General features: G+C 39.3%; 2 protein-coding genes across 4 annotated transcripts in view; one reads left to right on the top strand and one right to left on the bottom strand.

Moving 5' to 3' along the window:
* Positions 1 to 18,842, bottom strand: part of csrnp3 (cysteine-serine-rich nuclear protein 3) — a 48,038-nt gene extending 29,196 nt beyond the window's left edge. Inside the window, exons 1-2 of the mRNA XM_041807452.1 lie at positions 18,745 to 18,842; positions 17,609 to 17,650 (exon numbers count right to left, since the gene is read on the bottom strand). Of these exons, the coding sequence (XP_041663386.1) occupies positions 17,609 to 17,650; positions 18,745 to 18,747 (45 nt within the window). The 5' untranslated portion in view covers positions 18,748 to 18,842. The remainder of the gene's footprint in view (positions 1 to 17,608; positions 17,651 to 18,744) is intronic.
* A 237-nt stretch (positions 18,843 to 19,079) lies between these two features.
* xirp2b (xin actin binding repeat containing 2b) overlaps positions 19,080 to 24,909 on the top strand; it is a 60,015-nt gene continuing 54,185 nt past the window's right edge. For 2 of the 3 annotated variants that reach the window (XM_041806747.1, XM_041806744.1), the window contains exons 1-3: positions 19,080 to 19,139; positions 23,307 to 23,361; positions 23,597 to 23,797. The gene's annotated coding sequence lies outside the window, so the exon portion shown is untranslated. Of the gene's footprint in view, positions 19,213 to 23,306; positions 23,362 to 23,596; positions 23,798 to 24,909 lie in introns of all 3 variants that reach the window. The other variant, XM_041806745.1, reaches the window with a different exon arrangement.

Below are 24,909 nucleotides of genomic sequence, written 5' to 3'. Positions count from 1 at the left end.
TAGCTATTTTACTTGACATAAAATTTTAAGTACAGCTAGCACAGCTACATCTTTATGCTAGCCATGTAGTTAACATTATTATGTATGCAAATGTAGTAAGTAATTAGCTTCAGAATTATGAAAGCTTTAGCAAACATAGCTAACGCTAATGAAGCTATATAGCTATGTAGTTGACATAGTTTAATTTGCTTTACTAAACATAGCATAAGCCAACATCACTAATGTAGCTTCATTAGCTTTAGCTACATTGTATAAGTAGCTATTTTACTTGATATAAAATGTCAAGTTCAACTACCACAGCTACACAGCCATGCTAGCCATGTAGTGTACACTGCTATGTAGGCAAATGTAGTTAGTAACCATCTTCAGTATTATGCTTTAGCAAATGTAGTTAATGCTAAGAAAGCTACATAGCTTTGTAGTTAACATAGTTAAAATAGCTTTAGGAAACATAGCATAAGCTAACATTACTACGTTGCTTCATAAGCTTTAGCTACATTAGCTAGGTAGCTATTTTTCTTGATATGAAATATCAAGGGTGGGGGTAGGTGGGTGGGTTTGATGGAATGTTTTTATTTGTCAATGTAAAGCACTTTGAGTTACATGTTGTGTATGAAAAGCGCTTTATAAATAAAGTTTGATTGAGTGAAGTACAGCTAATACAGCTACATAGCTGCTAGCCATGTGCTTAGCATTACTATGTAAGCAAATGTAGTTAGTAATAAGCTTTAGAGTTATGCAAGCTTTAGCAAACATAGCTAATTTAGCTTTAGTAATCATGGCATAAGCTAACAACACTAACGTATCTTCATTAGCTTTAGCTTTGTTAAATAGGTAGCTATTTTACTTGATATGAAATATGGTTTGTAGATTTGCTGTAAATGTGTGCAGTCTTCAGCTACATTACCTGCTTAGCTTATGCAGCTAAGATGGCTTTGTTAGCTTTAGCCTTAGCTACAACGGTAGCATTTATAGTCTTTTAATAGAAAACAAGGTTTGTCCTGAGCAGACTGTTCAGTTGGGTTTATCAAACGTTTCTTTAGCAGGTTTTGTAGGCCTGATTTTAGACTTTTAACTTTTGGTGACCTTAACCTTGCCTTAACCCTCACCCCAGCTGGAAGTTTAATTCTTTTTTCATGAAAGTTTTAGCATGTGTTTTTGTGCTGACAGAGGCCGAGTAAAAAAATGTGACCTGCAAAACCAAATTAGAAAGCATTTTATGAATCCATGTTAACAATCTGCTTACAGGGGAAAAAATTGTCCTCACTCTAATGTAGCTAAAGATAAAGAAGCTAGTTAGCTACATAAACTATGCAAGTAATTAAGCGGTGAAGCTAACATAGCTACATCTAGAGCTAAGAAATCTATGGTGGATAAGTAAGCTAAGTCGATAACAAGCTACATAAATAATGTAGCTACAGCTAAAGCAAACAAAGCTACATTACCTTATGCTACCTTTTCTAAAGCTAGACCCATTTTAGAAGTAGTTCTGTGAACTGTGGCTAACTTTAACTGTGCTAGACTGGCTTAAGTAGTAACCTTAACTACATAGCTAGTGAAGCTATGCTTGTTTTAGTGAAAGCTAACAAAGTTTAAGCCTTGTCTATACATAATATAAGAACAGATTAGACATCAAACTTTTTCAGCGGCAGTGTCAAGGTAGTGGGTTTTTTCTAAAACAACAAAGCAAGGAAAACACTGATTAGCTTTGTTTTGTATTACAGCAATGTTTTTGTATTTTTTGCCGGTATTAAACTTGCCACTTAATGTTTTCTAAATGTATTGAACAATATTCTTATTATGTATTCCACCAATATGTATTACAGGTTCTGTTTATTTTGTGCTCTCTTGTATGGATGTTGATGTAGTTTGTCTTTTGTTTTCATGCTTTTCAAGTCAAATCCTGAATAACGGTAATAAAAGACGCAGTAAAGGTTGCTCTCTGTGCTCTGTAGAGAGAATACTTTCTTAAATAACCCAAATAAATGAGTGTTTTGTGTTAAAAAAAAACACTAATACATCATTTTGAGGGTCTGATAACATACTGGTTCAGATGTTGACACAGGTATGGGTGTCAGTATCAGCATCAATGCTGTTTGGGATACACTGATACTGATTCAGGTATTTGGGGATCAGTGCCAATACCAAGCCTAAGTTCTTGCACTCCAACAACATTGCAGCGTCTGTACTTGACATCCCTACAGCATGACGTCAGTTCTGTATTTGAGCACGGAGGTGGAGTTAAAGCCGTGGTTGCAGTCTGGTGATATTTGAACACAATGATGATGAAAGTAGAGCTGACCGCAATGTTTGCTCGACTAAACTGTCAAGAGCAGGGGTGGAGAACATCTACAGAAAATAAAGGGAACTTTCAAAATAATTTTAAGAGCTGTAATGGTGTCGGTGCATCCCTAGTGTATCTGTATCAGATCAACTCATATAAAGATTATTATTACTAGAATAATTCTAGTTATAGATTAATGAACTTAATCTGTTCGAAAGCTGAGCACAGTGAGAGTTGTGGAAGGCTCATAAGTGTTTACCTTTTGTCTTTGCCCAGACAAACCTGCCAACCTGAACCTGATACTGAAATAACTCTGCTGTTCCAAAAGCCTTCACCAAAAACCTGCATTGTTCCTCTGCATTACTTAAGTGATTAAGGACCCCTGGAGTGTGTAGATATGCAAAGTTTAAGAGCAATAATTACATAAACCCCCCAGTTAGCTCACTACATCACTGGTGTCTGAGCTGTCTGGCTTCATGACAACAATTCAAAGACAGTTTAGCGTCATTGGCCATGAATCAGAGCCTTTGATGGCAGAAGCTTAAGTGAATCAAGAATGAATGAGTCATTGCACCCGCCTTGCTTTTCACCTTCACTGCTGCCGTAATCCACCCCAACACCAAACGCAGCCACCTCACAGCACGTTCACATATCAAACAAAACAGATGGAAAGGTGCAAGCCTGGGGCCCAGGGTCTCCATCAGATGCATGTTGGAGCTTTACAAGTGAGCGCTATCACACAAAGCATGATGCCATCTGCCACCATTCAACAGGATCGACAGTACAGCCCTTTTTATAGAGGAAGTAAATAATATTTTTAAAGAACCAGCGCCCTGAACATTCATACCGAAGGCGACAAAATAACTAGCATGCAATGGAAAGAGGTCTTTGTGCTTTACAACAAACCCACTTTTATAGACGGATGCCAAACAGGCATACCTTTTTTGTTGGAATATGTTCAAAAAGCTAAATATTAATAAGAAATAAAAGAATCATATAAGGTCTTATGTAAGAAGATGTATGTTTAATGGCAATTTTGCCTTTTTAGCATGAAAATCTGCGCTTTCAGGAGTAGAAATTGACCACTTTGAAATATAAGTGTGCCTACAATATTAAGTGTGACAAAGATACATTCAGGGGCCAAGAAAAGAGAAGGTATTTTCACAGTTAGATCTGCGATCTGCAGAAATTGGAGCATTGTATTGGTGTCTGACCCTGCCTCTGAAAGCGTCTTTGGCTTTATTTATTCTCTGGCAGAAAATCTCATAGTTCTCATGAAATGACTCCTGCAGAGAAGCGTCATCAGCAAACAAGCCAAAACAAAGAATGGCAGAGAAGTTTCAAATTCGCTCATATTGAGGAGAGTTTCTCCCTTTGAGTATACAAATGAAATGTTTAAAGGCTTTTTTTTACAGAGCATGTGCACAGCAGAGCCTCTGAAGTTAAGCTGGTTGAGAGGTTTTTGCTAATCCAGTTATTTGGCTCCCCAAAATTTTCCAAATTTTATTGCAACACATAACAAAAATTATAACACCGAGGAGTCCAAACTTTTTCCACTGAGGGCCACATATGTAAATATATAAGGATGGTGAGGCCACTTTCATATACCTCAGCTCAATGATAGTACAGTTAAAAAAACAATCTTATGATGGTTAAGATATGCTCAGTAATTGCGTATGCTTAAATGGATAGTTAGTGGCCAATGAGGCAAATAGTCTGTCATTTTAAGGATTTTAGGGAGGCCAATCAGATTTCAGGGGGGCCTGGTCGGCCCTGACTACTACTGGTTCTGCCCCTAAAACACCATCTGTACTGCTATTAGCCTTTGTAATCCATCAGGGCATTATAAATCCAAATATTGTTATTATTTTGGTTGCCAATGTGTTTTCCATTTACAGTGCTGCCTTCAAATTAATACATACTTTTTGTCAAAATGTTTGTTTACAGAATTAACATGATAGCACTGCCTTGTGCTAAAACCAAGAAGTATAATACAGTCAAGCACAAGCTTCATGTTCAAATGTGGGCCGTATTTATTATAAAGTTTAGAATTTGCTCCGGGCCAAATCTGGCCCCCAGGCCATAGCTTGGACCTCCCTCTAATAAGATGCTTCTATGGATTCTTTCTCACATGCAAATCTGACGAAAAACCAGAGCACACAAAACACTTTTTGCATATTTCATAAGGTGCAGAGGACTAATGTTTGGATGTGCGTCTTCATCAGTGCTCATTGATACCTTAGTCTTCTGCACCTTATTAAATTTTCAAAAAGTTCATGCCCTTCATGTGCTCCAGTTTCTTCCTTGGATTTGCATGAAAGAAAGAATCCATTGAAACACCTTTTTAAATTACAGGTCTTTTCTGAAAGCACCAGCCTTCACCTTTGGAGGGGCTGAGGTACAAAAGACTCCTGCTACATAAAATTAAATTTATATTACAGGTCAGAGGTTTGCATTGATATAAAATGTATACATCATTATAAAGGTGCAAATTTGTAAGAGATTATTGACTAGTTGGGCTGCACAATGACCAGCATGATGATGCTGATCATTTTGAACAATACTGAGATCAAAATTATTTATCATAACTAACTTTTAGGACAGCTTTTTTTTTTGGAAAATCTTAAATCCTGCCACCAACCAACTGCCAAGCTAAAACTGGGAAAAAAATGTGGTCAAACATGACACAGCTGTGGCCCCCAATATACCCATGTCAGAACTGAAATGCATGCTAAAACTTTCAAAATAAGATCAGATTAAGCATGCAGTTACGGTAAGGGTTAAGATAAGCGGTAAGAAACCTGAGGTTAAAGGTCAAAAACCTGACCTGCAAAACCTAATTAGTATACCTTAGATAAAGCCATCTTAATAATCTGCTTACAGGGAAAAACTTGTCCTCACTCTAACGTAGCTAAAGCTAAAGGGGCTAGTTAGCTACATAAGCTATGCAGGTAATTCAGCGGCGCTGAAAGCTTCAATAGGAAACGTTTGAAAAAAGGCAGAGGCTTTGAAAAAAACTCGGAGCGTGATTGGGTGAATGTTCCGTCTGTCATCTCTAAGGACCAAGCAGAGCAACAAAACACATGACGTAGCCGCTATTGAGCTGCGCGTGCGCAGCTACTGAGGAATAACGCGAAACATGGCGACTATAGACATGTAAGTACTCGACTTTTAGACAACTCACTGCTGTTCTTTGTTCTTCTTTTAACGAAGAAATGTTGTCAAGTTCCGATAAATCTGGCACTTTAGCAGCATCCACGCTAATCTCTTCCTCCGTAACTGCACCAACTCTTGCTGCTGTTTGTTTATGTCACGACTCTACTGCACCTGAAAGTACAGCCCCTCATTGCTGATTGATCCTGTCACTTTCTAACTGGGCCCCAAATGGTTCAGATGGGAGCTTTGCCAGATGGATTCACCAGTGGAAAACAAGGAAATGGGCGTGTCCATCTGCTTTGCAGGTTAACTAAATGGCTAAATGGCTAAAAGGCCTTGTGGGGGTGGTCTGTTCTGCTTTGCCGGCAGCACGGACGAACCAGTCAGGAGATCCTATTGCGATGACCTCATCAGTTCGCTCTATCAAAATCTCGTCTCAGGAAGAGAGATTCCCAATGAACCGTTTTCATCAGTTTACGTGTTAATTCCAAGAATCCTGCCACATGCGTTTATCTTGCGGTTTGAAAATTTGCATACGTGAAGTATGGACACCCAACATTGTGACTTTATGTTTTAAAAATCGGAAAAGTAGAACACCCCCTCTTTAACATGCCGAGTGCATATAGTTGAAGCAGCTAAGCATCCAATGAAAAGTGTTTTTTATTTGAAGTCAACTGGCATGTTGAACCATGTTAAAAACCGAGATACTAGTCTATAGGGGCTGGTGCCCAAAATGCCTGTGAACAGATTTTAGACTTTCAGGTTGTGTTGTCTGCAAGACATCAGCAAACACCAGCAGTCAGCCCATAGTAATAACATCTGTTCTTTGGCTGAATTTGCCGTGTTTTTCTGAGTATTTCTGCCCCCTTCCCTGCACTACACAAACATCCATCTGTACTGGCATGGAACCCAGCAGGTATACATATGTAGGCTACTAATTAGTGCAGTTACATACTGTATGTATACACTAATTATTCACATCATAATTTAAGGAGACACTCCAGCCTCGTCTTTGATCGACAGCCAAATGTGGGGAAACAGAGGGTGGGGTTGTGTTGGTTTCTGATGATATAGACTGCAGATCTGTGCTGTATCTGTGTCTGCCAAACGCCTTTGCCGTTCAATATGGCCGGTCGCATCACAGAGGACTAGTGTTTCCACAGTGATGAAGCATACAGTTAAACAGCCCAGATGGCATGGCAGATCTTTTTTATTTTGTTAATTCTTTCTTTGTTTTATTTAAAAAAATGTTTTTGTCTTTGCAGTAGTCGCTGTTTAAGCGAGCGAACGAGGCTCCATTCCAGTGGAACAAACTGATCGGATCACAGAGCGAAAAAGAAACCCTGAAACCATGAAAGATCCCGGGCCGTGAAGGCACAGTCTGAGGCTGAACTCATCCATCACTGGTGACACACTCTGCCATACACTGCAACCTTGAACGTGAGAGAAAAAGCGAGGCAGAGAAGAGAGAGGGAGATAAATAGATAGAGAGTGAGGGAGCAAGGGAAGGGGGGAATGGGGGGGGGTTAGGTCTCAGCTGGACTCCCCTGAGGAGAGGCTGTGGCCTGGATGATTATACAGCTACAGATGATGTCAGTGGAGGATCCCTGCCACTGAGAGAAAACGTACACATACATATGCACACGTGTTTTCTGATAGGTCAGGGGCCATCTGCCTTAATCTGTGCTACCGTCATGTAGAGGAAAAACACAATAAAATATCAGGATTTCCCAAGAGAGCACACACTAACAGAAATAAAAGGAATGAAGGGTCAAATCAAAGCGTAATAGCTTGTGCAAAATTAAATCCTGTCATCATTACGCCATTTTACGGAATCCATGTGCAAATGCTGCATTAGACCCTTAGCATAAAAATACCAATAATTTCAAATGGTTTTAACGGATGGCATCATATCACTCCTATCCTCACTTCTCTCTACTGGCTCCCTGTCATGTTTAGAATTGATTTTTAGATTAACTGAACTTCTTTAAAGCTCTTATGGCCGCTAATGGGCCAACGCGCAGCCTTAGATCCAGGGCTTCAGGGCTGTACCAAAGTTGAGACTAAAATCTAAAGGATATCAGACGTTTGCTGTCAGGACCCGTCAACTCTGGAACATCCTGCCCAAGGGGATAAGGCTTGCAGATTCCAGTGTTATGATTTTCAAAGGCTGCCTTTCTGTTCTTCCTGGTCATTCTAAAGTCAACACTAAAATCTAAAGGAGATCAGGCATTGGCTGTCAGGGCCACTCAACTTTATAACGTCCTACCTGAGGAGATAAGGCTAGCAAATTCTGACGATATAGTTTGCAAAGGCTGCTTTTCTATTCTTTCTGGTCATTCTAAAGTCAAGACCAAAAACTAAAGAAGATCAGGCATAGGTTGTCAGGGCCTCTTGACTTTGGAACATCCAGCCTGAGGAGTTAAGGCTTGAATATTCTGAAGTTCTGATTTGCAAAGGCTTCTTCTCTATTCTTCCTGGTAGTTACAAAGTTAAGACTAAAATCTAAAGGAGATAAGGCATTAGCTGTCAGGGGTCCTTGACTTTGGAACATCCTGCCTGAGGAGATAAGACTTGCAGATTCCAGTATTATGATTTGCAAAGGTTGCCTTTCTGTTCTTCCTGGTAGTTCCAAAGTCAAGACTAAAATCTAAAAGAGATCAGGCATTAGCTGTCAGGGCTCCTTGACTTTGGAATGTCCTACCTGAGGAGATAAGGCTTTCAGATTCTAATGTTAGAATTTGCAAAGGCAGCTTTTCTATTCTTCCTGGTCATTCTAAAGTCAAGACCAAAAACTAAAGGAGATCAGGCCCATCAATTTTGGAACAATCTGCCCAAGGAGATAAGACTTGCAGATTCAGATGTTATGTTGCAAAGGTTGCCTTTTTGTTCTTCCTGGTAGTTCAAAAGTCAAGACTAAAATCTAAAGGTCAGGCATTAGCTGTCAGGGCTCCTTGACTTTGGAACTTCCTGCCCAAGGAGACAAGGCTTGCAGATTCTCATGTTATAATTTGCAAAGGCTGCTATTCTGTTCTTCCTGGTAGATCCAAAGTCAAGACTAAAATTTAAAGGATATCAGGCATTGGCTTTCACGACTCTTTGACTTTGGAACAACCTGTCTGAGGAGATTCAGTAATGTCAGAGAAATGCATGTGATTTATTTTAGTTGTATCACTTTTTTCTTAATTCTCTATTTTCTTAAACCTTATAATTTCTATTTTATCTCTAATGAAGTGATGTTGTTTGTGTCCCTATTTTATTTGGAATTTTTTTTTTTTTTTTTTTAAGGAGATCAGGCATTGGCTGTAAGGGCCCCTCGACTTTGGAACAAACTGCTCGAGGATATGCTGCAGATTTGGTACCATCTTTCAAATCACTCCTTAAAAGTTGCTTTAATGTGATGCCTCCATAAATCATCAGTTACCCATATCATTATTATTATGCCTGAAATAATCTTTTTGCAATAGGCCTTTTTTTCAACTGCCTTTTTATTAACAAAGAAGAAAGCATCTTTAAATGGCAATTATGATTTGAAAAGGCTGCTTTCTATTCTGCTATAAAAAAGATCACATGAAATGATTCTGCTCATAAACAGCATTAATTGTCAAATAAATAGAGTCATCCTCATGTTGAGTCAGATTTGATAGAATTTCTCTTGCACAATAAAAAGAAAACATCCAACAATCCAGCACAAAGGAATCCATTTAAATAAATGTAGCAACATCCACAGATTTATGCAAATGAGACTTCACATGCGCTCTGTACATTTGTTAACTTGCACTTGCCTCGGGCTGCAGACAGATCTGCTCCACACACACATCAAAGGGGGGTGGCTGGGGAGGGAGGAAGAGGAAAATAGAGAGAGAGAGAGAGCAGCCCACTGCTCAGCACTCAACACACGGACGAGCTGCAGCCTGGTGATGCCTGCTGCAGCCTCCCTCCTGCAGCTACAGAGCTGGGAATCATTGATCTGCTCTTCCTCCTCGTAGTACAATAGAGGAAGCACGGTTTCTTATTAACCATGGGGGTCCACACCAAAGGGTGACCCTTTTTTTCACTGCCAGATTTTTGGCAGCAGTCTTCCTTTTTTTTACATCCTCTAAAAAAAAGAAAGAATTGGAAATAATGAGACTCCTGATCAGAGTTTATGAACTGAATTGACTCCTGAAATGTCTTTTCTCTGGATCTCTTGCACCAAAAACATCAGTTGTGTTTTAATGACACAGAGCTACATGCTTAAATTGAGGTAATCTTTAAAAAAGACATTTCATCCAGCGCCTCAGCCGTCTTTGTTGTTACAAGCAAAGATCAAAATACACCGTAGAGCGAGCTCCACACTCAGACTAATGTTTTGATTCGCTGTAATTCAAGTCACACAGTGCGCGCAGGCATAATCAGGTCCTCTCAACCTCGTGTCAATCACAATGCTCGCCTAAATTATTCATGCTGCTATATTTTATTTATGACTATATTTTTCCCATGCCACCTGAAAGTTCGCAAAAGCCGTTTCGCTGGCAGAAACAGGAGCTGCCGAAGCATTTCACAGAGACAGAGCTGCTTTCATCTCTTATACAGGCTGGGAAAAGCTGTGGGATGTGGGGTTCATATTCTGCAGACAAGAGTTATCATTTATATATAGAGCTAGTATCATGTGGAGATCTTGAATCAGGTTTAATATGCAAATCATTTGCAATGTTATCTGAGGAAATTCATGAAGTAGGCCAGCTTTGACAGTTACAAAAGTATATAATAAATTAGAGGGATGTGGAGATGGAGAACCCTCAAAAAGACCATTCATGCTGGTTATATTTTACAGCAAATACAGCTTGAATAATGTCATGTGACCTTATATATTTGCATGTTTTTTTCTCATCTGGTGCTGGGACACTAAATCAAGACAGTACAGTCAGTCTGTGAGGTGGTAAATCAAGAATCTAGGGGATGATATGTTCATTTCCACCTCTAGATTAGTCCTTCCAATGGTGTAGATTCTAGAGCTTGTCTGTTTTCTCCTCTTTTCTTTTCTGCATTTTCCTCTTCCCCTTTACATCCCCAAACAGCGTCTGCAGATGGCTCTTCTGATAACAACTTCTGGTAAAAGAAGTACATTGATGTCACTAAAACTTTTCTTAATGTCGCTGAGCTCGTGGTGAATAATTCTAGGTCTTTGCAATTAAGCTAAATAGTTCATGAAGGACACGGTAGTCATACGCAGAGTCGTGATCAGCTGATGGCCAGCTGATCCCAATTATTGCCTCCTAGCTCCCACAGCCAATCACAGCTCTTTCTCTCAACACAGTGGTGTATATAATATACCATACTTTTGGCGTCAGTGTGCAAACTTGATTAAAACAAAACAACATGAGCCCAATTTTATTTTTTAATGTGCGAAAAATTCAGACGAAATAAATGGACCCAGTGTGCAAAGGCCTTTAGTCTAGTTTTAGTCATGGAAAAAAAGGCTGTTGATGAACATTTTTAGTCATAGTTTTAGTCAACAAAATTAACACTGGCTATATGCTCCTATTTCTTGAGCAGAGCCTTCTCCACCAAGTACTGGATATCCATTTTGCAATAAAATGGTAAAATGTATGATGAGAATAATCCTGACTGGAATTAATAGAACAAAGAGTATGGCCTAGACCTGATCTCTTTGCAAGTGTCTTGAGATAACACTGGGTATGAATTGGTGTTATGCAAATCAAGATACTGAGTATTATACAAAAAAATTCACTGAGCTCCTGAGAGCGACACATTCTTTCACGAATGTTTGTAGAAACAGTCTGCATGCCTAGGTGCTTGATTTTATACACCTGTGGCCATGGAAGTGATTGGAACACCTGATTTCAATCAGTTGGATGGGTGAGTGAATACCTTTGGCAATAAACTGTATATCAAAACACAAAACATGATTAGTTTAAAGTTAGGTAGTTATTTTCTCAGTTATTTCAATTTAAAGTTAGGCAGTTGCACAATGAATATGGCATATTTGAGAAGGCTTTTATGAGGAAATCTTACAACAGATATCCTTGTTACTGCACCAGATGCACTGTGGGGTTACCAACTATTACTCTAAAGAACACCTGATTTCAATTATTTGGATGGGTGAGTGAATACTTTTGGCAATATAGTGTATATCAAAACACAAAACATGATTAGTATGAATCGATTTCACTCAAAGATCATCAATTTGATCAGTCTGCAGAATAATAGTCTAGCACATACAACCCCAATTCTAAAAAAGTTGGGGCGCCGTGTATAATGGTGTATAAAATGTCTCTTTATTGAAACTGAACTCTTAGAAAATTAGAAGTGTTATTTTCCTCCTTTCTTGGTTACGTTGGCCTTTCAGAGAGTAAATGACTGTGAATTCGGTTAAATTATGCTCAAATGGAAAAAGATCAAAACATCTGAACACTTTCATCATGCCTACATTAGGCAAACATCATAATCCATCTCAGTATGAAAACACAAAAACACTGTCCTTGGAAACTTAAAACCCTGCTAAACTGGTATTGAAACCTCTGCAGAATTCTATAGATGAGGCTTATTCTTTCAATTATGTTGGTAAAAAGAACCCTGCAAGCTCTAGATCTCTCCAAACTACTCTAACTTTGATATAAAAATTGAAATATGACAGAAATGACCCAAAATAATTCCTTCCAAAAATCTCATTTCATCTGATTATACAGCTGTACTCAGTTCCAATGACTAACCCATGAGTAAAATCACTGGCCCTGCAAGTTTATCCAAATATGGTTATTATGAAGAGTGGGATGTATCACACTGACTGAGGAATATTTATTAAAAGTCAAACAAATAATTACCTACCACGAGAAAATGATGGCTTAGCTAGCTATTCAAGGCATTTGCCGTCACATGCCATGCACTGACAAATAAAACTTATTACATTTTTTTCTTAGCATTTAATTAACTGGCAACAGACTAAAGGTTCCAAATAGGTGTCAAGGCAACATCTCAAGAGAGCCTAATCCTGAAGCGTGAACGCTCAGAGCTCAGTCAGGAAGGAGCCAAACATGCAAAGAGTCACATCAAAAGCTTCTAAATTAGAACCATGAACCCTGCTGAGACACACAGAGACGCTCACCAAAGGTTCATTTTAGTTCATATGATGACTTTTGCTTCACATTGATGATGTGATTTTAGTGTGGGAAAACAAAACATCTACAGTGACTACTGAAGAGGATGGACTGAACACCGACTTTTAAGGGGACATTCCTCAAAACATATCTGCTCTAGCTTTACATCTCTTCCAACACACACGAGTGACATAGAAGCATCAAAATTTTACTGCAGCAAGTCTCAGAGTATAACGACAATATCTGAGTTTGACAAACCTCAAAACAAAACAAGAGAACTGGTCAATGAAGCATTTACATGAAATCTAAGAATGCAAAAACACTTCCTTTAGAATCTTGCCAGCATGCTTGTACTATAGGGCTGTTGAGATTAACTGCATTAGTTGCGATTAATTAAGGCCACCGATTAGTGCACTAATTTTTTTTAATAGCAAGTGATTTCTTGATTTATGACCTCTTTCAACACACTTTGGTAAAGCCACTGCAACATCTCTGGTGCAAAAGTGTCCAATGCCCAAAAGCATTCTTGGAAAAGTCTGAAGATTAAGAGGTAATTGTCAAATTATTCAAGTACTTTTAAGTAAACGACTCATTTTTAACCCTCTACCTCCTGACCCAGAGCCGACGCTGTGTTTTTTATGTCCGGAGTATTATTACCGTAACTCTGTCAAAGTTTGTCCGATCAGAAAAATTCCAACGGCGTTGGAAAGCTGAGAATTCTGGACATGCGCACATATATGGTTCATTATGGTACTCGCAACCATAAGACATGGGCATTTATAGCAAAACACCATGGCAAAACACCAGAAGTATTGTGAGACTGCTACACGGATTCTCAACACTGTAACTCCTCGAAAGTTTGCTCAATCTAAAAAATTCCAACACTGACAGAGAGCTGAGAATCTGTGCTTGAAGAGGGATAATGGTATGGGGCTGTTTTAAGGGTATAGACTGGGCCCCTTATCTCCAGTGAGGGCCAATCATAATGCATCAGCATACCAAGACATTTTGACAATGCTATGCTTCAAACTTTGTGGCAACAGTTTGGGGAAGGCCCTTTTCTGTTCCAATATGACTGTACCCCAGTGCACAAAGCAAGGACTGTACAGACATGGTAAGATGTCCCTTTTCAGAAAGTGCTGGTTTCTCTGTTTACATGGAGACGGGGGCTATTTGAAAAACTTCCACTCCGGAGCCTGTTTCTGAAAAGTTCCGTTTTCAGGCACCAAAATGCCGTTACTGTGTAAACGGACAGCCAATACGCTACAAACTTTTGCATTTTCACTCGAAAATGTTGTCGTGTAATCAGGACATAAATGATAATGAGCTGTCTGACTCCGCCCCTCTTTGCAAATAGATGTAGCTTAATGAATGTGGCTCTCCAGAGCCAAGAAGGGCAGAACTTTCTTTGAAGTGGGGAGGGCCAAACGAGCCAGGGGGCGGAGCGAACTCCCCACATGACATCATGAGGGGAAATCTGAGTATGGGTGTACTTTGCAAATATCTAATGTGCAACTCAATGAATCTTAGACAAAACATTTTAAAAAAGCCCTTTTTGTTGCATGTTCAGTTTATTTCATCACTTTTTCTTATTTTTCTTATTAAGTTTAAATAATAGTTTCAATTTTTAGGTTGGACTGCACTGCGGCGCAGGGGTTAGCACTGTTGCCTTACAGCAAGAAGGTCCCTAGTTGGCTTCCTGGTCAGGGCCTTTCTGTGCAGAGTTTGCATGTTCCACCCCATGCATGCATGGATTCTCTCCGGGTACTCCGGCTTCCTACCTCCACCAAAAACATGCTCATTAGGTTAACGGGTGACTCTAAATCGGCTGTAGGTGTGAGTGGGAACGTGCCTGGTTATCTGTCTCTATATGTCAGCCCTGCGATTGATTGGCGACCAGTCCAGGATATACCCCGCCTCCCGCCCAATGACAACTGGGATAGGCTCCAGCGCCCCCCGCGACCCCGAACAGGATAAGTGGTATAGAAAATAGATGGATGGAATCTTTCAGGTTGCACTATCACTAATAAAACCCTGCACATTTTGCCTTTATCAAAATTATTGAGCAAAGTGTTCAACATTTCAGGAAACCCCATTGGAAATACTGCATCAGACCTTTATTTCCTGCCATATGTTGAGTAAAGACATCTCGTCCTTCCCTACATCAGATGACTATCTGACCTCTAATCCCTCTCTGTAAATCTTCCCGAGCCTCTGGGTCAGATTCAGAGCAATGACTCTTTGTTGTTCCCACACACAAAGGAGCCAAATTGATTGAGCTGTGCATGTGAACCTTGAACGTGCAGGCGTTTCACCCACAGCAGCCTCCTGCAGGGTGACACTCCACAGCGCCGTTAAACCACAACACCTTCCCTGTGAATCTTTAACGGAGCACTTTCACTGTTATCGGGCTTTAGCCATCTGTGCTACAGTATGTAAGAGCAGCACGGCTGAATCACTTATTCAAATAAGCCAGCTTAATGATGCCGCCTTTCACAAGTAAATACATCTACTTAATGTTTCAATGTCCTTTAACTCGGTGCCACATGTACTAATTAAATTCTGCTCCTCTGAGGACACCACGCTGATAGAAGGAGGAAGCAGATGGATCGAGGAGAAAAAAAAAACACACTGTCTCAAGAAAAAGAGGCCCCACTCCCCAATCACACACAAATACCTTTTTTGCAATCTTGGTAAAAATAGATGGCGACGGTTGTGTGATTTTTAGTGCATGGTTGCATGCTTGAGTGAATGATTTTGCACAAATTGACTGCTGCTGCATTTAATTTCTTAAATGAAAGAATAAAAGGAATGATAAAATAAGGAGGGAAGACATAACGTGGCTTACGGAAGCCCTAAGAGGACATACATTCATACATTTTATTGCACCTAATTTTCTTCACATCAAGTATACAGTACCTATAAAAGTATTCACCCCTTGGATCTTTAACCCCTTTATTGGTTTTATTAATCACTCATGGTCAATATAATTTGTCTCCTTTGACCAAAAAAACTCTTTAATGTTAAGATGAAAACAGATTTCTACAAAGTAATGTCAATGCATTGTAAAATTAGTGACTGCATAAATATTCATTGGGTTTACTTCGTTCTTCTTCACAAAACTGCTTAAGCTCTGTCAAGTTTTACAGAGATCAGGCATCAACAACCCTTTTCAAGTCTAGCCACTAATTCTCTGTTGGATTGAGGTCTGGGCTTTGACTCCAGAACATTCCCCTTGTTGTCTCTGTGTATCTTTCTCTGTTTGCTGTATTGAGTTGTTGTCTTAGTGGAAAATAAATCTCCCAAGCTCTGTTCTGACTAATATTATCCTCCAGGATTTTCCAGTATTTTGCTGAATTCATTTTACCCTCTACCTTTACAAGCCGTCCAGGACTGGCTGCAGGTGATGTGTTTGGCGTCTTGCCTGATGGCCTAAAAGCACCATTCTGGCCTCATCAGACCAAAGAACTTTCTCCAACTTGACCATGGAGTCTCTCACATGCCTTTTGGTGAACTCTAGTCGAGTTTTCTTCAACAGTGGCTTTCCCATAAAGCTTTGACTGGTGAAAAACAACAGTTGTTGTCTGCAGGGTCTCTCCCATCTCAGCTGCTGAAGCTTGAAACTCCTTCAGAGTAGTCATAGGTGTCTTGGTGGCCTCTCTCACTAATCTCCTTCTTGCACGCTCACTCAGTTTGTGAGGACGGCCTGATCTAGGCAGATTTACACATGTGCCACATTCCTTCATTTCTTGATGATGGTCAGTGCCTTGGATTTTTTGTATCCATCCCCTGACTATTACTTCTAATAACCTTTTTGAGTTGCTTGGAGTGTTCTTTTGTCTTCAGGTGTAATAGTAGCCAGGCATACTTATTATATATATATATATATATTTTTTTTTTTTGACTAATTTATCCCATTATCTCCAGATTTAAAACTATTGCTTTCTCACCATAACAACTTCATTTTCAGCGTTTTCTCAAAATATTGTAAATATGAATTGATTTTTATTAGAAAAGTAGTGTTGTTATCCCATGATAACAAGACAAGTTGCTATCCTAAGAAAACAACCGAAATTAACTTGAATCAATTGTTATTTCAAAGCTTCTGTAGATGCTACTATGACCAGGCGACTATCAAAAATATCATAAAATATACAGACAGCTTATGTGTAGAAATTACTTCAACTTTAAAAATCTTTCTCTTAAAGGGGACATTATGCAAAAATGTATTTTCAGGCTTTTCTAACAAAAATATGTGCCCCTGGCCTGTCCACAGTCCCCTCAAGTACCAGAACCCTCCCTCACCCACCCACCTTTCAGAAAATGTGTGCTGAAACAAGCCATTCTCAGATTTCCCCCTCATGATGTCATGTGGGGAGTTAGCCCCGCCCCCTGGTTCAGTTGGCCCTCCCCAATTGGAAGTAAGTTCTGCCCTCCTCTTCTGATCCTTCTCTCAGCTGGAAGCTGAGAGGAGGATCAGGAGAGCCACATCCATTTCCAGAGATGGGCGGAGTCAGACAGCTCAGTAACATTTAAAGCTACAGACACAGAAACAGCTCGTTTTGAGCAGAGCTGAAACAGAGGGGTTTTAAAGATGCACAGGTCCAACACTGGAGTTTTTTTCAGCAACAAACTTCACAGGCATGTTTTGGAGACATCTGAGACCAATACAAACTTGTCTTAAAAGGGTAAAATATGTCCCCTTTAAAACTAAGAGAAACTCATCAGTCATTCTTAGAAATGTCCCATTTTTACAGCACTGATGCTTCATTTACAGGAAAAATATTCTAAAGCATATAACAATACAAACTCTAGACAAAAATCTGTCCTCTTTTCATCATTTTCATATCAGAAGCATCTCTAGTCTAATCCAGTGAGAGTAGCACAGCTGTCTGTATTGACTAAGCACTGTTGTCTGCATCAGCATCACTTCATATCTCATTATCAGACGGGCTTTTGTGGCAGCGTAGCAACAGTTGTGTGAGATTTTATCCCACAAGCATTGATTCAATATGTTAATGTGATGTGAAGACAGATATTTCAGACAGCGAGCAGACAGCGGTCTTACCTTTGGTTGGAATATATTACACTGCAGGAACCCTCCTTGATTCTGCAAAGAAAAGAGAGCAGAAAATGTGTTGTAGAAACCATGATGACAATTCAAAAGAACTGTTTGCAACTATTGCTGCGTTTTCATCTTAAGATGCACATGCATGTGCTGCTATCAACAGTTAAACAGGCTTTTATCATTCGATTCCAGCACTGATGGGTGCATGATTGACAGAGCTTTATCTAAATCTCTTTGTGAGCCACTATTTCCTTTTATAGCTGGGGGCTGGTGGTGGGGATGGTGGTGGAGGGGTCTCCCCTGGGAGGCAGGAGGGGGAACAGACTCTCAGCCTCCTCTGCCTGTTCTGCAGGAGGCTCTGCAGGGAACCAGACTCTCTCTCCCCCTCTCTCTCTTCCATACAGTCTGCAGGAGAGGCTCTCAGCCAGTTGGCCATATAGCAGTCAGCTGGCTCAAAATGTAGTCAGCAGCCTTTATGACACACATGTGCGACCTCAAAAATAATTCACAAAGGGACAGAGGCTCTTACATGCGGCACTTGTTTGGCTCTGCAACTATGAGCCTTTTGTGTATAAGAAGTCAGAGATGTAAATTGATAAAGAGAACAAAGAAAATACAGCAAGGTAGTTAGAGAAGCAAGCAAAATGATTCTTCACGGGTCATAGAATTTCACAAAGGAACCATTCAGGGATGCATCCCAGCACTTTAAAGCTGTGAGGAACTTTGTTGACTTTGAGACATCCTGTATACAAAGCTGTATCTCTTATCTCTGCTGATCCTGTCCTGTACTTGTGGAAGAAGTGTTGAAATAGTGTGCATTTAGCTGGTGAAAATGTCAACTAATGCAGCTGCAACTTAGATAATCGGACACCTACCCCCTAGCAGTTACCAGGAGTATCAAAAATCACAATAATGACTAATCAATCTTATCCCTGATGATCAGAATTGCTTTTTATAGGCATTATTCTTAATTTTAGTCCTTTTCCTGTCTGGCTAAGAACTCTTCAAAGGCACTTTAAGGAAACCAAACAGCTGGCAAACAGTGTAGTTTTTACATGCAACTCAGAAATAACGTAACTGCCATCAGTAAGCCTGTGTCAAATCCAGGCCTCTTATCTAAGATTGCCCACACTCACCATTCATTTCGTTACTCTTATCCAGCCAGTCAGTGACGCCCCTCTATGAATGGACTTCACAGTTTCTCCCTTAGACCATGTCACGGGTTCTCTCTGCGGAAATCCTCCACTGCTTTGAGAACGGTAAAAATGTACAACACCGATTCCTGAAAGGTGTTAACGCCAACCGGCACAACAGTCGCATCTAACAGAGCCTTTACAAGCTCTCCTTCCGGCTGCTCGGGGAACAATGGTGCAGCATCAGACTGACAGCTTCACGCACAACGTCACTCCCTCCGTCCAATCCGCGCTATGCTCACGCGGGAGTGATCCGCAGAGCTGCTGGCTGTCTGCGTGGTCACTGTCGGCTCAACCTCTGTGGACTCACAACTCTGAGGTGCTCTCACTGCCGTCAGGTGGGCTTAAACATCGCTGTAAAATCACGTTTATAAGCGTTAAGTGTCACATAACAACAACTAATTTAAAACGGTATGTATTCTGGTCATTTAGTCAGCCAAGCCACTGACTGTAAGAGGGCTGCAATGAACTAACTAGCTAACTTTGACTTTTACCTGGGGCTACATCCCTGTTTTTACTGTTTTTGCCCCACAAACCTTAAAGCTATTTTAGATACTTAACTTTATAATACTTTCAGCTGCTGCAGGTGTAAAAATCTGTGTGAAATTAATCGCCACAGCTTTTAAATGTTTTTTAATACGTCGGTGTAACGGTTTATATAGTGACCATGCTAGTTAGCGACTTGCTGGCGCGTGCCGTTGTCGAATACATGATGGGAGTGCTTCTGTTACATTTTTTTATTTTAAATGTCAAAATACTCATTAATTTTGTACCCTGTATAAATTCAAACAAGTGGCAGGCTCTCACAAACGACACTTTACGTCTTTAACGTTTGCTGTAGGGTACTTACGACACAACGGACGCATTTGACTAAAAGTCACCAGTTAACATGGTAACGTTTCAAAACGTAACATCAAACATAAAGTGAAATCGAAAAATTCAAAGGTTTTTTGAGATATAAAGCTACTCATATCGCAGTTTTATACTACATTTAAATCGAAGTTTCAAGTTTATGTCATTTTAGGTTAGTTTAATGACAAGAAAACATTGTTTTTGACCCCTTTTGTTGGGAATTAGTCTTCAGTTTTAAGACGTTTGAGGATGAAATGAACAGATGACGTACTCTGCCATCTAGTGTCCACAGTGGTACATTGCAAATACTTTGCAGGTCCAGACTAGTTTAAAAAAACATTCAAGTTTAATTTCCAAAGTGAACCAAATGTGGTTGGATGAGTCTGAATTTAAAAAGAAAAAAAAATGAAATAAGGAGTGATTATGCAATCTACACTTACTCAATGAGATATTTTTCTGGGCTTGTACTGGCTGGATAGAGATGACGGTTGAGGTGATGAAAAAACCAGAAACACGACAAGGTATATTGTATATGCATATAACAATTTAACAAAGAAGAGAGTGAAACAGCAAACATTATCTACAAAACCGAAATAGAAAATTTATTAAGTGTTTAGTGAATAAATATTATTTAATTTACAATTAGAAATCACATAGTGAATAAGTGCAGAATTATGTATGACTTGCCTTACACACAAACGATTTTCAGTCTCATCCTCATAGTAAAAATAATCTTTTTTTAGAGCTGGTATCACATTACTCTGGAGTATTTTCCTATTCTAATAGCCTATGAGGATTTAAAAAGTTGAATCAGTGCATTCTTTTTTATGGCGGGATAAAGCCAGTGTTATGAACATAATAATGACTGTGTTCATATTTCACCTTATATTTTCTTTCAAGCTAAAACAACATTGCCACAGATGTCTAAATAACTTGATGTGGTTGTGCATACATCAGGACTGCTGCCTGCCATTCTCACAAAGAGCAGTAGGGGGTGCTAAAGAGCACATTCTGGACAGGGGGCAGTCAGATCTCTGATGATTTCAGAACAACCAGTTTCTCCTGAGCAGATACTAAAGACAAAGTAAACTGAAACAGTTTGAGGGAAGACAAAGCTGTGCACTGACTGCTGTTTATGGTTCTAACTTTAACCCTCAGTTGGTTTAAAATAAAGTGTTACCCTCAGAGTGTAAGTGACCAAAGATAGCAGCACACATAAAAATAAAATGTAATAATTATATTTTTTTTCCTAACCTTTATTTTGTATTCATGTTTTAATCAGGATCAGTCCTGATCATGAATATCTAATAATTGCTTTTTTAAATTTAATTCTTTAAATGCCAGTTTAAGTGCAAACCCCCTTATGTGTGTAATGTAAAACACATAACATGAAATAGTTTTATATACTACATGCAAATTGAATTTTCTTGATTAGGATAATCTCAGTCTTGAATATATTAATAATAAGTAAACAACTAAGAATTTTATGGTATTTACAATTTTAAGAATCGTATAAATTGTGACACGCAGGGGAAAGTGGTTAAAATGGATGCCACACATAAAAAGCAATAAAAATACTTCACATTAAAAAAAATCCACAGTTTTTGCTTTAATTAATAACAGACCTGATCATAGATGTCAAATATGGATTAATTCTTAGGGATTTAACCCTTTCAGTGACGGTTTAAGTGAAAAGTAAACTGAATTTTGTAAGATTTCCTTGAAGGGGATTCTCACAGCCTTGATTATGGCAGTAGTGAGCAACAACTTAGATTTTTTTATGCATTGTTATTTAAAAAGTAATAATAGTAATACATTGTTGCTATGGTGCCCCTATAGAAACCAGGAAAAAAGTTTGCAATTTCCCCTCATGCCAAGTATGGAAAATGGCTCGTACTCGTTGATGAACAAGAACTGCAAATCTGAAGCAAAAACTCGAGAATGAAAGCCTGATATAACTAAATATGCAAATTTTAATGTTTTGGCTTGGGGTTCAAAAATTGTTTTTTAATTTACAAAACAAAAAGGCCTCAATGAGGCCGTACAGAGCATATTATCAACACATTACAGGTTCAGGTTCAAAATTTCATAATTCTACTGAGAAAAAAAATCCTTCAAAATGTATGTTTTAGCATTAGCAGAGTTGAGGTATAAAAAAGACCAAAAAAGGTGCAAAATGGCATCAACACCATCTATAGGTCAAGGAGTGCAGCAGTTGTATGAACATTGTGCTAGCAAAGTTGGGGTCGAGCTCAAAATCACTTTAATGAAAGGAGCAAATTAATCTGAAGAACAACACTGCATCATTGGTGCTGAACAAGAAATATATGAAAGGCTGCTTTAAGAAAATTCTGCATAATTTTGGATTATTTTATTGAATTAATCTAACCTTGCAAAGCAGATGGATATGCCCATTTCCTTGTTTTTCACTGGCGAATCCATCTTGCAAAGCTCCCATATGAACCGTTTGGGCCCAGTTAGAAAGTGACAGGACCAATCAGCAATGAGGGGCAGTACTTTCAGGCACGACAGTGTCGTGACGCAAACAAGCAGCAGCAAGAGACCAGTGCAATTATGGTGGAAGAGCTTAGTGTGGATGCTGATAAAGCGTAAGTTTTCTCAGAACTTGATAACAATTCTTCGTTAAAAGAAGAACAAAGAACAGCAGTGAGTTGTTTTCTTTTCAAAAACAACAAAAGTTGAGTACTGGCATGTCTATAGTCGCCATGTTTTGCGTTATTCTTTGGTAGCTGCGCACGCGCAGCTTGATAGCGGCTACGTCACGTGTTTTGTTGCTCTGATTGGCCTGTAGAGATTTGACAGACAGAACGTTCATCCAATCACACTCCGAGTTTTTTCAAAGCCTCTGCCTTTTCTAAAATGTTTCCCATTGAAGCTTTCCCAGATGGATGTGTGAAACAAATCCATCTGGCGTGTCAGGTTATAATTAATCAGCTTTAACTTAAATAAATATAAGCATGAATGGTGTATGTAAGGCTGTGATGCAATTTAAAAGTAATTAGATAGTTGAATCAGTGCATTTGATTTTTTTTCTTAATTATTTCATAACTTCTTATGCCTAATTAAATAATGTCTCTGATCATATTTTCTTTATTAAGACAGAAAATTAATCAGAGCTAAGAGAGACCCCATAGTTAAAGAGCTGACCCAGCTCTGCTCTGAAACTGCTGTTATTTCTTAATTGTAAGCTTTTCGGCACTATATGCTTTCATTGTGTGATTCTTTGATTTAAAATGCAGTAGTTCTGACATTAAGTACCTTCATTAATCATTTTAGATGTATTTTTATGCTTTGTGTATTAAATTAAGTGCAGCTTTGGCTTTCAGCTTTGGCCTTCTCATTAGTGTCAGTGAGGATTTGTTGTCCCCATGTGGCCATATTGTTTGCACCTCACCTGCCACAATCTCTCAATTCATAATTTGTGTCATTCCTTCAAAATACATGTGGCTTTACTTTGAAGGAAATTGGTCTTCTATCAGTCATCCTCTTTCCGTGTAACCTGATAAATGTGACTGCTTAAAGGACCGGTGATACTCGTTCTGAATTATGCATTCCTCTCAGGTTAACTGAGGATATCTGATGACCTTCTTTCAACAGACAAAGATTACCTGCTCTTTTTCTCTGTTATGAAGGAAAAAAAGAGCCAACAGAGTTTCCAGAGGAAAAAGCCCAGGCTCTTTCAGTCAGGTCAGGGACATTCTCTATATTCCTTTGTTTTGTTGTGTAAATTTGTGTGTGCAGTGTTTACATGTGTGTGAAAGGCCTCTGCCACACACTGTACCAGAATCACTCACAGCGTCTCTCACGGGAGCTTTTGTGCACAGGCTGTCAATTTCCCCGCCACTGATAGAGGCCCCCCTCAGGCTGCAAAGAAAGTGGAACCCTGTCGAGTGTGGTGACCTGTGTCCTCTCCCTCCTGTAGTCAGAGCGCTCGCTGATACAATTGCACTACGATGGAAATTCAATCAAGAGATGGACCTGGATGAGTAGCAGCCGCTCTCCTGTCTCTCCCCTGCTGGCCTGCTAATCGATCACTTCACCCAAAGAGGAACCTTGAACACGTCAGGATGAGTGAGCGCTAGAAGGTGGAGTGAGGAGATCCTCAACTTAAGTTCCACCAAATGTAAGTACTTTTTGTCTTTCTGTGGTTGAATGTGCACATCTCCAGTCAAAGCTTCATGTACTTGTACCATGTAGTTAATCTGTGATGGTCTTGGAAAGTGACTGTGGTAAATGTGACTGAATTTGTTGCTAGGATACCACTAACACTATCTATTAGAACTACAGCATGTTGGGGAGAGCTTAACCTTGACTGACTATACTTCTTTAACAGCTTGTATTTTTACAGTGACAATATGTGAGGGATTTAACTGCAGCTGCAGTGTGAAGAAAAGCAATTTAAAACACATGCTCTACAAATACGTACACGTTGGACACACTGATGCAGGCATGCAAAGTAAAAAAGCAGCAGTTTGATCAATGCACGATTGTATTCAACTGTTTAGTTGTGCAAAAACACTAAAGTTGACAACTTAAGAGAAGATATTGTAGAGTTACTTTGCATGCTTTAACTCTCTACTAAGGTCATATTTCCTCAAATTTTGTTTAAATTGGCACTGAAAGCTTTACAGGCCCTCCATAGGCACAGAAAGGTAAGGTGAATTAATAGCACATTAAGTAAGGAGCCAAGGCAGTTCTCACACAACTCAACTTTATATTTGTATAGCACCTTTCATACATAAGACATGTAGCCCAGAGGGCTTTACAAGGAACAGACGGACTGCAAAGATCAATAAAAAAGAAAAAGAACAGTTAGGAATAGAATACAACGAAATGAGGAAAATAAATCAATACAGTAGAGAGACTAAAAAATTAAAAAGTCAATAAAATACAAAACCATAGATTAAGTAAGGGTTAATGCCTGACGAGATGTCCAATTATCAGGGATTAATGGACGATGCCGGGGTGTGAACCGTCCGACGCGAAGCCTCTGCAGAACTTATACGGGCATCAAAATGAGCTGTGCAGAGGCCTGTACTGTAGTTAAACAAACTACAAGTTCAATGATGCACGCAGGATTCCCCTCGCTGGTGCGTTCAAGTCATACGTATGTTTCTCTTTCTCACTCTCCCTCAAGTAGCTAATATATTTCCCCAACAGTGATTTTTGATCATTGAAAAACATCAAAACAAACATCAGCATACTGCGGCCGGCCATGTTTTTCGAGCTTATGCA

The sequence above is a fragment of the Cheilinus undulatus genome, linkage group 15 (assembly GCF_018320785.1).
Source record: "Cheilinus undulatus linkage group 15, ASM1832078v1, whole genome shotgun sequence".
Classification (NCBI taxonomy): Eukaryota; Metazoa; Chordata; class Actinopteri; order Labriformes; family Labridae; genus Cheilinus; species Cheilinus undulatus.
The sequence above is the reverse complement of the archived record's forward strand: the minus strand, read 5'-3'. Positions and strand labels throughout refer to the sequence as shown.